Here is a 12,500-nt window from a genome sequence, read left to right as displayed (position 1 = left end):
CATTGTGGAGGAAGCAGTGGCAGAAAAGCAGACTGCAGGACAAAATAAAAGCTTGCCTCAAATGAAGGAAGAAGGTGCCGGTTATGCACCTGCACTGACCTGGGCAACTTTCAAAATAAAAGACAGAAAAAGAAGGAAATACTGAGTCTTGGTCTTGAGTGAATTCCAGTTTTTTTTGGACATATACTACATATATTTGTCACTAATGGTCACTACAATGTCTGTAAGATCACCCTGGCCAGTATTCAATTAAAAAAAAAAAGATTAGTATTGAGTCAAAAAAACAAACAAATATTATTTATAATAGTATTTCGCACACTAATCTGAGCTGTTTTGATTGGGTCGTGGCTTCGTGGGCAGCCCGCCCCCTAATTCTATTTTTTGAAAGAGATTTTAAAATATATATATATATATATATATTTCTCGAGAAAATGTTAAGCATTTATTTTATTTTAGGCATTATCAATTTATTGATTTATTATTGACTCGACATGACAGAAAGTGGAGCTTGCGATTTTATTTTTGGGGTATAAATTTAAATCTAAACACCTCAAATTTAAATGTGGGTCTTTGCGACTTCATGATGAGGAAAAAAAAACCCCGATGTGGGTCCTGAGACTCCACCAGTTGAGAACCGCTGCTCAAGACGACTACATCAGCGTGCGCTACCAATGTGCTACCTCTTTATCCAGTGACACCTCCAGGTGTAGAGATCTGTCGGACATCAGGTAGCTGCGGCTGGCCTCCACCTGCGGCTGTGGACCCGGTTTCTCCGGGGCATTCTGGACTTTCCGGATCACCAGGAGCACAGAGTTCCTGCAGCGGGTGCACAAAATCCATTCCAAGGAAATATCGCTTGTTTAGCAAACATATCTGGAGGCGAAGTCTCCAGGATGTGATCAGTAGGCGTGGAACCTTTGCTGGATCTTCTCGTCCACCGACTTGGCACAAAATGCCTGAACCTCGTAATCCACGCCACACGCTTTCCCAGAATCCTCTGGGCCTGGCTGGAGGGTCACTGAGCAGGGCAAGTTGGGGGGAATCTGGCACAGCCAAACACACAAGTGCAGTGTAATCTAATGGGTCACTACTACCCAAAGCTCCTGACCAGAGGTGAGGGTGGGAACGTAGATCAACCAGTAAATCGAGAGCGTTGCCTTTCAGCTCGGCTCTTTTCGTCACCCTCACGCTGCATCTTCCCCTCACGACCCCACGTGACCCCGAGATACTTGAACTCCTCCACCTGAGGCAGGGGCTCCCCACCGACCCAGAGGGGGAAGCCACCTTTTTCCGAGATTTTCTGATGCAAGAAATGCTTCATAGTGCCTGATAACAGTGTAAGATATTCTAACAAGTATTTTCTAACATTCAACTTGCAGGTTAATTTGCTCTTTTTTTTTTTTTTTTTTTTAACATCACTCATCTGTACATTCATGCAGGTCATTGAGGGTGGTGGCTGATTCCGGCCGATACTCACGGAGAAGGTGAAGGGGCGGGCGTGTGGACCCAGCTTCTTCATCAGCTTCTCCTGCAGGTGACTCAGGGTCTTTGTGTCCTCCTGTGGAGGTGGGAAGACCTGGACGGTGCTGACATACAGGTTCTTCCTGAAGGAGAGGCCCAGGACGTCCAGGTCCTCGCGGCCGTAGCGAAAGGCGCAGGTCAGAGTAACAAACACTGGAGGTGAGGGACGGAGGCCCAACCGAGTAGTGAGTGCAGAGAAATACACAGCCTGCTCTGTTAGAGGCCAGGTGTTTGTGCTAGAAAAAAAAAAATCCTATTTTATCTTGTGTCAGATTCAAATTTTCTGAGACACTGAAGTTTATATTTTCATTATCTGTAAGCCATCATTATCAATGGGACTAGAAATAAAAGCTTGAAATATTTTACAAGTCAATCTAGATGAAATAACAGTTGTACTTCCTGAAACGACTGACAAAAATATTTGAACTTTTTCCACGATGTTCTATTTTTTTGAAATGTGCCTTTTACGTGGTTGTTCAACATCATCATCAATGAAAAAAGCAAAAAAAAATAAAAAAATAAAATTGACCTTGTATATGAATTTTCTTACCTTTACGGTCTCTCAAATACTCTTGGTCCACAAGAACCACGCCATCTAGTGAAAACACACACAAACAGACCTCATGGTTCTCTGGGGTCTGACATTAACGCAGGGCTAAGCACTGAATGAGGAGAACAGGAAGTACAAGGGTGTTAAAATATGTATCAATGGACGGGAACCTCACGCAACCACTTGACAGTTCTTTAAAGGTCCAGTGAGTAATATTTAATAAAGACTTTTGAAAAAGAAACAGCGACATCATGTGGTTACATTTTAGACTGCAGCGCTCAACCTCCCTCCCCCTCCCCGAGCTTGCCAGTCAACTACGGTGGCCCTGCGCACTACTGGTCCACCTTCTTCTTCTTGGTTGGCTGACAGTTCAAGACAAGGGCACATAGATTTTTTTGTTTGTGAATATGTGCACAACTTACCAACTGCATCGACATGACTTAAATGATCCACAAAGTCCCGCTTGCCCAGATAAACAGTGAGCTGTGAGCAGACACAAAGGAGAAGTCAGAAGAATCCACGAGATGACGGACGATCAAACTCCTCCTAACACACACACACACACACACACACACACACACACACACACACACACACACACACACACAGCCTACCTTTGAGTTGGGGCTGGACTTCTTAAAAACTCTGTTGACAAAGGGGAACATGTGTCATTAAAACTCAAACATTCAAGCATTCTTATTGTCTGTCACTAAGAATGGAGACACTTGAAATGATTCCTGGGGTGAAAGTGAAATAAATGGCTTGCTGAGAAAATCAAAAGTAAAAAAAAACCCCACAAAAACAACGAAATCTTTTACATTTGAAGTCAGTTGCGTCAACTCACCACTGGATTCAACATTCAAAGCATTTGCGGTTTAAGATTTGGGATTTCTATATATGGGAAATTCACTGCAACTCTCAGAGGTGGGAATTAACACAGATACCTTGTTACTGTACTTAAGTAGATTTTTCATGTATCTGTACTTTACTTGAGTATTTCTTTTTCTTTGACAACTTTTTACCTTTACTCCCTACATGTGTACACAAATATCTCTACTTTCTCCTCCTCACACACTGGAAAAAAAACCCTAGTTTTTGTGTTTCAAAGTATTTTTTGTTTTGTTTTTTTGTTTTTTTTTGCAATTTGTTGTTGCTGTTTGAAGTGGAGCTAGTTAGCGATCCAGCTAGTTAGCGAACCAGCTAACAGTGGACGATATATTAGTGGCACAAATTTTAGAGTAGCCCCGTTTTTTGTGTTTTTTCAAATGAATAATGAATGCTTTGTTTCTTTAGTGCCATAAAATAACTTTTATTTTATTACTTAAGTACATCTCAGAACATCTCTGTACTTTCTTACATTTACTTGAGTAGAGGAGTTGATTATATGTGCTTTTAGTTTTACCAGGGTTTTTTTTATTTATTTATTTTTTTTTTACAAAATATCTATACTTTTACTTTAGTACAGAATGTGAATACTTTTGCTACCTCTGGTCATTCTTAATGCCATCAATTACGACTCTAGACGTCCATGATCCAGCTGCACCGGCAGATAGAAATCGTTGGTCCTTCCGGTGCAGTTACACTGGAAGAGGCTTTAGAGACACTCTAGGAAACTTACTGCTGTATCCCATGCATGCATGTAGTCAAGTGACCCCTATATGCACCCATTAGAGTGGGGAAGTAAAGTCACCGCTGCTGTCAATGTTCTGCTTTACAAGCTGAGATGTTGTGCAGAGCCTCCAGGGCCACGGAGGGGATGTTTATGCACGTCGCTGCACATTTCTGAACGCTGGCATGTCACTGTGCAGGAATGTGCTGCTTTTTTGGTTTTTGGAGGAAACAAACCAGCAACACTTCCTGACGCCCCCCCCCCCGAAAAAAAAGGTCCTTCAATTCCTCAGCAAAAAAAAAAAAAAATGCCGTATGGACAAGGACTGCTTTCCTGTCAGAAGAGCCGACTGTTGCACAGAGAGAGAGAAGTCAGGATGTCACTGACGAGGATCTTTGTTTTCTCGAAAAAGAACAGAGCTATATATAAAAAAAAAAGCAGTTCGCTGTCAAGCAATGTACAGGAAAGATATGAGTGTGGCTGAAATGTTTGTTTTCAGCTAACTAACTTCTGAAGCTTAACACTGTATTTTTGCTGATTCATTTTTGTCGTCTTGATGGTTCCAAAAGTAAACTAAATGTATTTAAAGTATTTATGGAGAAAGGTTTCTGTAGCTACACTACAATACAGAGCTCTTAAAAAAAAAAGAAGCCACAACGTCACTGAATTTTGGCCAATGTACTGTATATCTACAATGAAAGTCAAATGCATTGGTTTGTAACAGGGTTGTAACAACATCTCTTTGGATTGAGATCATCTGGAATTAATTATTATTATTATTATTATTATTATTATTATTATTATTATTATTATTACAGGTGGACTTTAATCAGGCTGCAGAAACATCTCAAGGATCACCAGTGGAAACAGGAGGCAACTGAGCCATTGAGCTTTGTGGCAAAGCCTGTCAACACTTACAGTATGCACGTGTGATTTTTTGTTTTTTGTTGAAACTTTTTTTTTTCAACAAATTTACAAAATTGTAAAAAAAAAACAAAAAAAAAACAAAACCATAAGCAGAAACAAAAACAAAACTAGGAAAAAGGAGAAGAGGAGGAAAAAATACAATATATATATATTTTTTCCATTTTGGAAAAAGGCAGCAACACAAGAAAATGTTGAAAGAGCGAAGTGCAGTGAATACTTTGCAAATACTGCACTTTACAGCTCCAATCTAACAGGACCAATGAAAAGCTTTGAGGTAATTACACCTTCATGGGGGATTGAGGCCGATTAAACTTTACTGCCATATGAAAAAAAAAAAAAAAAGTCATATAAGTAAACGTCTAAGTACGTAAGCAAGTATAATCTTTATAAGTAAACAAACAAACAACCATTTTCTTACTATCGTATCTCTGAATGGCGACTCCTAGTGGTAATAAGTGAGAATACACGTTCATTTACTTATCTCAATTTTGTACGTTACATTATTGGAAAAGCTTGACGCATCCAAGCACACAAAGTATCCGACCTTCTCGCGCGGGCTGTGTTCTTTACAAACACACGCATTGGGTCGCGACACAGTTCCAAGAGAAACTCCAGCGTTTGCTTTTAGGGCGTGTTTAGGGAGTTGAACTCCAGCTCCAAACCAGTGCTGTCGGCAGACTGTGAAGTAGCGGCGTTGATTGACTCACGCGTGCAAAAAGAAAAGTTCCGATTTACAAAACCAACAACAGGAGGATCCTCATGTGTGAAAACTGTGGAAGAGCAACTGTGTTGAACAACTTCGGAGACATCTGACGCCCCCCCCCTCTCTGCGTCTTTAAGGAAGTTACACAACACACACTTCTGCTGCAATGTTTACATTTTCTGGCAATTCTCGGGTTGCCTTCATCGTCACACACGTCGCAGCATTGAAGTGTTATAAAAAAAAAAATAAATAAATAAATAAATAAAACTATAGACCTTGAAACTTGAGCGAAGGAAAAATAACAATAACAAGAGCATCGGGTTTATGAAGCTCGCGCTCCATCGAGATCAGAATAGTTGTGTTTTTCATTTCCGTTTAAACTGCTGTAACCGAAGAGTGGGACACATCCGACTATTCTATCTATTCGATGTATTTTCTTTTTTCTTTTTTTTTTATTTTTTAAAGTCACTTTTTCAACATCCACAACAACCTCGCGTGCGTCTCCTCCTCCTCCTCCTCTCCTCCTCCACCTCCTCCTCCTCCTCCTCCTGTAACAGCGACGGGGGAGCAGCCGAGCCTCCTCCTTACCTCGTGCCTGTTTTGTCGCCCATCTCGTCGGTCACATCACACTCGGCTCTGCCCGGCAGTGTCGCTCCTTCCTTCAGTTGTCACTCACTGCCAGGAGGGGTCCGCAGTGAGCGAGCGAGTGAGCGAGGAGCTGCTTTCTGCGCGGTCCTCTCCAGGAAAGGCAGTCTGCTTCCGCACTTTGGGATAACAGAGCTGAGACCACGCCCCCTCCATAATAAAGTGGATCCACCAAGTAAGCCAAACATCTTCTGTGCGCCGACAGTCGTGTTTACCCGCATGACGTGACGCGTCCCCTGACAGTTTACATCTGCTACACTGTTAAGCGTTGCCAGGATTTCACAATAATACTATTTCACAGTGAAATACCGCATTGAGTTACTGTTCTGATTGACTTCTGTGTTAACACAATAAAGGACTGTAAAAAGTGCAAGTAAACAGGCAATCACTGTATTGTTTATTTATTTCACAGTTAAGCACCGTACTACATGCTGCTGTATCGCAGTCATTTCGCAGTCATTTTGTGACATGGAAGCTGTCAAATTAAAGTACATAGTTGTAGTTTTACCTGTGATTTACTGTGAAATATTTACAGTAAAATGACTGTGAATGCAACACGTAGCCAGTAATTTACAGCCCAAAATGTTACAGTGCATGACTCACTACGAACTGTACAAGCCCTTTTAAAATAATATAACATATATTTTTATACTCATTGGTATAGTTTTCGGAGTTAATGGAAAATATGCTAATATGTCAAATTGTTTTCTCATGAACATATTTCTCATATATAGTTAGTTATATTGGAAGTTTTTAAATGAGCAGTTTTAAGTTCATTCAAAGTCGAGGAGACCGGGGCTAATTGTCACGTCGCTTATTACAGACAGACTAGAGGGCGCTGTAATGTGATATTGACATCAGACAGCATGACTGACATCTTGCTTCATTTTGCGCTGGTCATCTTGTTGGTAAAACACAAAACATTGCGGAAGAGTAAGTTATTTGTATGGGTCACAGTATTTTTTTTCATGTTGATATTGTTTGTGTTTTAAAAAATTGTAGGTTTTGGTCACTTAAAAATCAAATGCTTATTTAATTATTTAGTTATTTATTTTAAAAACCAAAGGTAATTTGAGTCAGATTTTTGCTACCAAGCTAAAACCATTTAATAGCTAGCTTAAAAAGCTAGCTACTACATGCTTGTCACACGTCCTCCATTGAAAATGGAGAGAAGAAGCTATGTGTGTGTGTGTGTGTGTGTGTGTGTGTGTGTGTGTGTGTGTGTGTGTGTATTTTTATAAACGCTAGATATTTTCAACACTGTAAATTCCTTAATTTCACCTCCTATTACAGAAGACAACTAAAAAAAAAATAAAAATAAAAAAATCACCTGGTTCAAATTCATGTTTTAAAGACAAGGGTCATTGGTTAGTACCATCAGTATTAGTTTCGTGAAACATTCACGTTATAACGTGAAATTATCACGAAATAACGTGAAATTGTCACGAAATAACGTGATAGTTTCAGGTTAAAACGTAACTGCAGACCTGTATTATGAAAAGCACTGCGGGGGAAGTTGCTCTCGGGTGGGCGTGTCCCCTTGCCAAAAAAATATTGCCATAGTCAACGCCTTCGGACTGCGCTGCGGCTCTACGACTCTGAGTTGAACGGACGTCCGTGAACGCCACTGCGGGTGACCCGGCCTCGATCTTTTTTAGCCGTCGCTCCCTCGTCGCTCCCTCGTCGTTGTCGTTGTCGTTGTTGTTGTTTACTTCACCGGAGGATCGAATCATGACTCCCCGGCTGCCGCTCCTGCTGCTGCTGCTGCTGCTGCCGCTCCAAGGTACCGTCCATGCTTTGTCCTCCTGCTGCTGCTGCTGCTGCTGCTGCTGCTGCACCTCAGCGGATCCACATGTGCTGCCTTTTGTGCGCGTTCATTCTAGGCCTTGTAACGGTGCACCGGCCGGCATGCCGGCACTAGCAGGACAGCCCTCATCCGCTGATCACACCCTCATTTTAAATGGAGTTCATATTGAAGGTTTTACATATGCATCGTAGGATGTATTCTAAATATATGCATGTATGAGATGGTCATTAAAGGTTTTAATCCCGAGTATTCTGGCGCAGGTGTTAATGAATTTAATTGATCTTGGAAGACCTTTTTAAGAACAATAATGGTGATGATAATGAATAAGCAGGGTTCTGTAGACGCATCATAATCACACATGTTTTTAAAAAAAAGAAAAAAAAGAAAAAAAGCAAAGCCAGCAAAGGCAAGAGGCACCGCCCAATGGTAACCTGGGAAACAGCAGCACACACATGCCTTACTTTTACCAGCATGACCTCACCGCTGCTGATGGTATGTATGGGAAGCTGAAAGTATAAATAAAAATAAAATAAAAAAATAAAAAAAAACAATTCCGGACAGGTTCCGAAATCAGAGCAGGCGTCGCAAATCCAGATTTGTGCTTCCTCATTATAATGAGTGATTAGAACGAGCGCTTGGTCCCACTTCCCCTTTTACACAGCAAAAAACACATGGTGACAAGTAGAAATAGTAATTAGTAACATTTATAGTAACACCGATAAGTTGCTGCTTACAATAACTGATAACAAATTTATGCTTATTAAATTATGATTCACCTGTAGTAGTTTGTGCACACCTGGAAGAAAAAATTTTACCCCTGTAGATTTGTCCTAACCAGAATATCAAGAGATCACTACTACGAACAAAACAAAATCCAAGAACAGTTCTGTTTCCAGAAGTGCACATATTTATTTATTTATTTATTTATTTATTTTTCAACCAAATAAATGGTGTGTGCATAAGAATGAGCACTGGATGCAAAAAAAAAAAAAAGGCCTCTAGGAGTCCACAAACTCCTCTGCATAAGGATTCAAAAAGTGGTTGATTGTGTTCTTAATCAATTCAAAAATACAGCATAAATGCACAACTGACACTTGAATCACCCCAGCCACTGTGCTGTCAGATTAGCAAGCTTACAGGGCTAACTAACATCACGTCTACAAATCAGTAGTGAAGCTCGTGTCCTTATTTCCATCCATCGGTGTTACGGAAGAGTGTGGCCATCGCGTCGTATCTTGCCGGCAAACACACATCGGAGAAATAGCGGCGGCTCGGAAGCACAAACTGTGGCTCCACACGGATTCCGAGATTCGACAAAAGCCCTCGCTGTATCTCCAACGATGGTAAAGAGCTGGGCGTCCACCTGAAGCCACCGGCTCGTCTCTGGCCAACTCTTGGCATCGAGCAACGGCCGCGGCAGCGTCCTTAGCGGTGCAATCGTCTTTGTAGGCACGCAAGATTTTATTCCTAGGAGTTTTTTTGGGGGGGGGGGGGGGAACCACACCCCGATTACGGCACAGGCAGGACGTCCATGGAGAAAGGGAGCGCTTGATTTGGTCACCCTAACCCAACACAGCACTGGCAATCTACGCAAGCTTTTCTATCGGAATATCGGAGCTATTTTTGATAATATCGGAATTATCGGTATGACGTCATGATTCCTAATATCGGCCCGATATTTCCAATATTTATTGGCCAGATATTTATCGCATAATAGATAGTTTGCTAGGGATGCACAGATACTTTTTTTTTTTTTTTTTTTACAGAACCAGTAGAGTACGAGTCCAAAACAATTCCAAACCACTTTTTATATAAGAAAAGAGCAACGTCCTGACAGGACAAGAGCATCGCAGCCACCACACTTGGCTGTAAGGATAATAAACAGGACTTTAGGGTTCAGTTGAGGCAACTGAACCCTGATGCACAGGACTGACTCTCATGAGTCAACAAACAAATTAGTCATTAACAAATTCCATGATCTCATAGGCTCTCAAACTACCCAAATATTGAATATAGTCAATAATGTTGTAATAAGTCTTTGAACTTCTGATGTTGGATGGAGGGATGATTGGATAGATGGATAGATGGATGGATGGAGGGATGGATGGGTGAATGGATGGGTAGATGGGTAGATGATTGGATAGATGGATGGATGGATGGATGGATGGATGGATCGGTAGATGGATGGATGGATGGATGGTAGATGATTGGATAGATTAATGGATGGAGAGATGGATGGATGGGTAGATGATTGGATAGATGGAGGGATGGAGGGATGGATGGGTGAATGGATGGATGGATGGGTAGATGATTGGATGGATGGATGGATGGATGGATGGATGGAGGGATGGGTAGATGGATGGATGGATGGATGGATGGAGGGATGGATCAGTAGATGGATGGATGGATGGAAGGATGGATGGGTAGATGATCGAATAGATGGAGGGATGGAGGGATGGATCGGTAGATGGATAGATGGATGGATGGAGGGATGGGTAGATGGATAGATGGATGGGTGAATGGATGGATGGATGGGTAGATGATTGGATGGATGGATGGATGGATGGATGGATGGAGGGATGGGTAGATGGATGGATGGATGGATGGATGGAGGGATGGATCAGTAGATGGATGGATGGATGGAAGGATGGATGGGTAGATGATCGAATAGATGGAGGGATGGAGGGATGGATCGGTAGATGGATAGATGGATGGATGGAGGGATGGGTAGATGGATAGATGGATGGATGGATGGATGGATGGGTAGATGATTGGATAGATGGATGGATGGATGGATGGGTAGATGATTGGATAGATGGAGGGATGGATGGGTGAATGGATGGATGGATGGGTAGATGATTGGATAGATGGATGGATGGATGGATGGAGGGATGGATCGGTAGATGGATAGATGGATGGTTGGGTAGATAATTGGATAGATGGATGGATGGATGGATGGATGGGTGAATGGATGGATGGATGGGTAGATGATTGGATAGATGGATGGATGGAGGGATGGAGGGATGGATCGGTAGATGGATAGATGGATGGTTGGGTAGATAATTGGATAGATGGATGGATGGATGGATGGATGGGTGAATGGATGGATGGATGGGTAGATGATTGGATAGATGGATGGAGGGATGGAGGGATGGATCGGTAGATGGATAGATGGATGGTTGGGTAGATAATTGGATAGATGGATGGATGGATGTGTATACAGTTTGTGTATTTGGTTAAAACACCCTTTGACAGTAAAAGTAAAAAGATATGTCACACACACGCAGGCACACACACACACACACACACACACACACACACACACACACACACAGCTTATGAGCCTGTCTGTCTTTGCTTCTGTGTGTTTTCTGGTAATGATCGGTGACAATAAACAGGATTACTGCACTGTGAGCCTCTGCTTGCCTGCAGAGCTGTTTCCTTTGTCTCCTTTGTATATGTGACAACAGTGAGGCATGGTCACTGTTGCAGTGCCACTGCTGAAATGAGGTTGACTCAGATAAAGATACATAAAATGTGAAATGTGAATATCTGCTATAAAAAGCCCATGTTGTCGTTCCTTTGTGGTGTGCAGTGCAGTGTCAGGACTTGTCTCTGGCTGATGCTCTGGACGGTGACGATGACAGTAAAACACGTGAGTACCACACACCACAAAGCTCCTAATGTTTCTGTCCCAAGTCATTGATAACATCAGCTCGAGACTCGATCAACATTCCTTGTTGATCAGGTGATAGTTCAGGATACACCTTTAGTAGGTAACAATAATAATAATAATAATAGATTTTTTTTTTGTAACGCACTTTACATTTGTGGTCAAATCTCAAAGTGCACAGTGACAATAGGAGCATAGGCAGAATAATAAACAAACAATAAACCAAACATGCTCGGGCCAGGGACCTTTCTGTGTGGAGTCTGCATGTTCTCCCTGTGTCTGCGTGGGTTCTCTCCGGGTTCTCCCTGTGTCTGCGTGGGTTCTCTCCTGGTTCTCCCTGTGTCTGCGTGGGTTCTCAATGGGGTTCTCCGGCTTCCTCCCACACTCCAAGAACATGCATGTGAGGTCAATTGAACACTCTCAATTCTCCATAGGTGTGCATGTGAGTGTGAATGGTTGTGTGTCACTATGTGGCCCTGCGATGAACAGGCCACTTGTCCAGGGTGTCACCCTGCCTTCGCCCTAAGACAGCGGGGAGAGGCTCCAGCAGACCCACGAGACCCTGAATAGGAATAAGCGGGTATGGAAGATGAATGAATGAATAAACCAAACATAGCCACTAAAAAACAATAAAAACAGTCAACAAATACAATCAGATAAAAATCAGCTAGGAAAAGCTTTGTTTTTAGTCCTGTTTGAAAAGCATCCACTGCTGCGGGGCCCTGAGGAGGTCGGGGAGGGCGTTCCACAGACGGGGAGCAGCGGCCTGGAAGGCCCTGTGGCCCATGGTTTTGAGCCGAGTCCTGGGCGGCTGCAGACGGTGCAGTTGGCCTGACCGGGTTCTAGCTGAGGTGTAGGGGGGGGGGGGTGAGGAGTTCAGTGAGGAAGGGGGGCGGGGGGGGGAGGGGGGGGGGACACCGTGCAGACAGTGCAGGGCGTGAAGGATGGGGGTGATGTGCTCATGTTTCCGCGCCCTCATCAGGACCCGGGGCAGCGGAGTTCTGAACGTATTGGAGCCTTTGGAGGCTCTTTGCCAGGGGATCCCAATGAGAAGTGCGTTACAGT

General features: G+C 42.7%; 2 protein-coding genes across 3 annotated transcripts in view; one reads left to right on the top strand and one right to left on the bottom strand.

Annotated features, from left to right (window-relative positions):
• Positions 1 to 6,052, bottom strand: part of arrb2b (arrestin, beta 2b) — a 10,655-nt gene extending 4,603 nt beyond the window's left edge. For both annotated transcript variants that reach the window (XM_076040576.1, XM_076040577.1), the window contains exons 1-7: positions 5,899 to 6,052; positions 2,686 to 2,716; positions 2,494 to 2,554; positions 2,072 to 2,116; positions 1,478 to 1,674; positions 916 to 1,043; positions 681 to 816 (exon numbers count right to left, since the gene is read on the bottom strand). In XM_076040576.1, the coding sequence (XP_075896691.1) occupies positions 681 to 816; positions 916 to 1,043; positions 1,478 to 1,674; positions 2,072 to 2,116; positions 2,494 to 2,554; positions 2,686 to 2,716; positions 5,899 to 5,921 (621 nt within the window). In that variant the 5' untranslated portion in view covers positions 5,922 to 6,052. The remainder of the gene's footprint in view (positions 1 to 680; positions 817 to 915; positions 1,044 to 1,477; positions 1,675 to 2,071; positions 2,117 to 2,493; positions 2,555 to 2,685; positions 2,717 to 5,898) is intronic.
• Positions 6,053 to 7,686: 1,634 nt separating this feature from the next.
• cd99l2 (CD99 molecule-like 2) overlaps positions 7,687 to 12,500 on the top strand; it is a 12,129-nt gene continuing 7,315 nt past the window's right edge. Inside the window, exons 1-2 of the mRNA XM_076040493.1 lie at positions 7,687 to 7,738; positions 11,358 to 11,417. Coding sequence (XP_075896608.1) covers positions 7,687 to 7,738; positions 11,358 to 11,417 — 112 coding nt within the window. The remainder of the gene's footprint in view (positions 7,739 to 11,357; positions 11,418 to 12,500) is intronic.

Source organism: Nelusetta ayraudi, unplaced genomic scaffold, assembly GCF_046127955.1.
Source record: "Nelusetta ayraudi isolate G7.1 ecotype Tasmania unplaced genomic scaffold, CSIRO-AGI_Nayr_v1 ptg000061l, whole genome shotgun sequence".
NCBI classification, from domain to species: Eukaryota; Metazoa; Chordata; class Actinopteri; order Tetraodontiformes; family Monacanthidae; genus Nelusetta; species Nelusetta ayraudi.
The sequence above is the reverse complement of the archived record's forward strand: the minus strand, read 5'-3'. Positions and strand labels throughout refer to the sequence as shown.